The 1263-nt window shown below is 40.2% G+C and overlaps 1 protein-coding gene across 1 annotated transcript; it reads left to right on the forward strand.

Annotated features, from left to right (window-relative positions):
- Positions 1-574: 574 nt before the first annotated feature.
- Positions 575-812, forward strand: FOMMEDRAFT_164111 (uncharacterized protein; the record flags this gene model as incomplete). The annotated part of the gene is made up of 2 exons (XM_007272388.1): positions 575-588; positions 650-812. The coding sequence occupies 2 exons, from the start codon at positions 575-577 to the stop codon at positions 810-812; spliced, it is 177 nt and encodes a 58-aa protein (XP_007272450.1).
- Between the last annotated feature and the right edge of the window lie 451 nt (positions 813-1263).

A 1263-nucleotide genomic window follows, 5' to 3' on the forward strand; every position in this document is an offset into this window, starting at 1 on the left:
GGCCACGATCGGTGAATATTGAAGGGAATGCAGTGCAAGTTTTTTGACATGCATGGTCTGGTTATATTTTTCTTTTCTTCTTCTTTCGGACTGCCTCGTGCTTTACCCTGATCCTGTGGAGAAGGGAAGAATGGAGGGGGAATTACGGATTGACGGGATTCGATTGTCTACAGTTTGTATGACTCTTGTTCTTTCGTAGCCGAATTGTCCAGTGCAAGTCGTGCTTCTGGTCAGGAGATATTGCCGTAAGATCCAGACCTTGAACAATACAATACAATTGTACTTCTCCCTTTCGACTCCTCGAACGATCTAGGGTTATAGCGCCGAGGACTTGTAGGGCAACTGTTTGTTTTTGCTTTATTCATAGTTTTTTCAAGATTGATTTTATCGGTTTCGCATTGAACAGTCTGTCAATAATTGCTTGTGAACAGCGTGGAGGTCCATTGATGCCTTCTCTTAATCTGGGTACTCCTAACTTATAGTAAAAAGGAACAAGGAGCGTGCACATGGACTAAGCGCAACGCTTGAGCTACGCGTTTTGACATTCAATATGTTCCTTTTTTAACGGAGCAAAATGAAAAACATCCGGTTCATCCTCTGTCTTTGACTTATTCCCCTCTTTTCATTGCTAAGAACTTTATGCCAACAGGCGAATAGCAATCTACTGGAAGGAGGAACTAGGCAGGAAAGCGGGATCAGTGCAACGATTGGTCATCATGCTCATTCTATATTTAGAAGTTCACTTTTGGTGGCTCAAAAGCGTGGGAAAGGAAATTGCTTCCTCATACTTCGTACCTAGTACTTACCGTTGATTTTTACACTGTGGTATGTTGAACAGTGATAAGTATATTGAATACTTTATGTGTTGTATAAACTGCTAGAAATATTTATTTGGGGAGTAATTGCTGGATTCTACTTTAGTTTGTAAGTTAAAGTTTGTCCTTATTTCATCTCCCTTCCAAGTCATCAAAACAAATTATCAGGGGCTTAGTAGTAATACAATATAAAAGTGAGCAGAATGTCACCCCTCCCCATTCTCTCTACCTCTCTCTCTCTCCATCTCTTCCCTCATTACACTCTGTCTCAGTGTTTCCTTATTATTCTGTAGAGTTGTATATTGTGAGACAGTGTAATAAGGGAAGAGATGGAGGACTGGGAGCCCTTGACCTTCTTCTATTAGTAGGAATGAAAGAATCCAAAATATCTTTATTAGATTTGTCCTCACCCTTACCCTTATCCTCTCATTATTATAGTTCTTGTTAG

This window comes from Fomitiporia mediterranea, assembly GCF_000271605.1.
Source record: "Fomitiporia mediterranea MF3/22 unplaced genomic scaffold FOMMEscaffold_1296, whole genome shotgun sequence".
Lineage (NCBI taxonomy): Eukaryota > Fungi > Basidiomycota > Agaricomycetes > Hymenochaetales > Hymenochaetaceae > Fomitiporia > Fomitiporia mediterranea.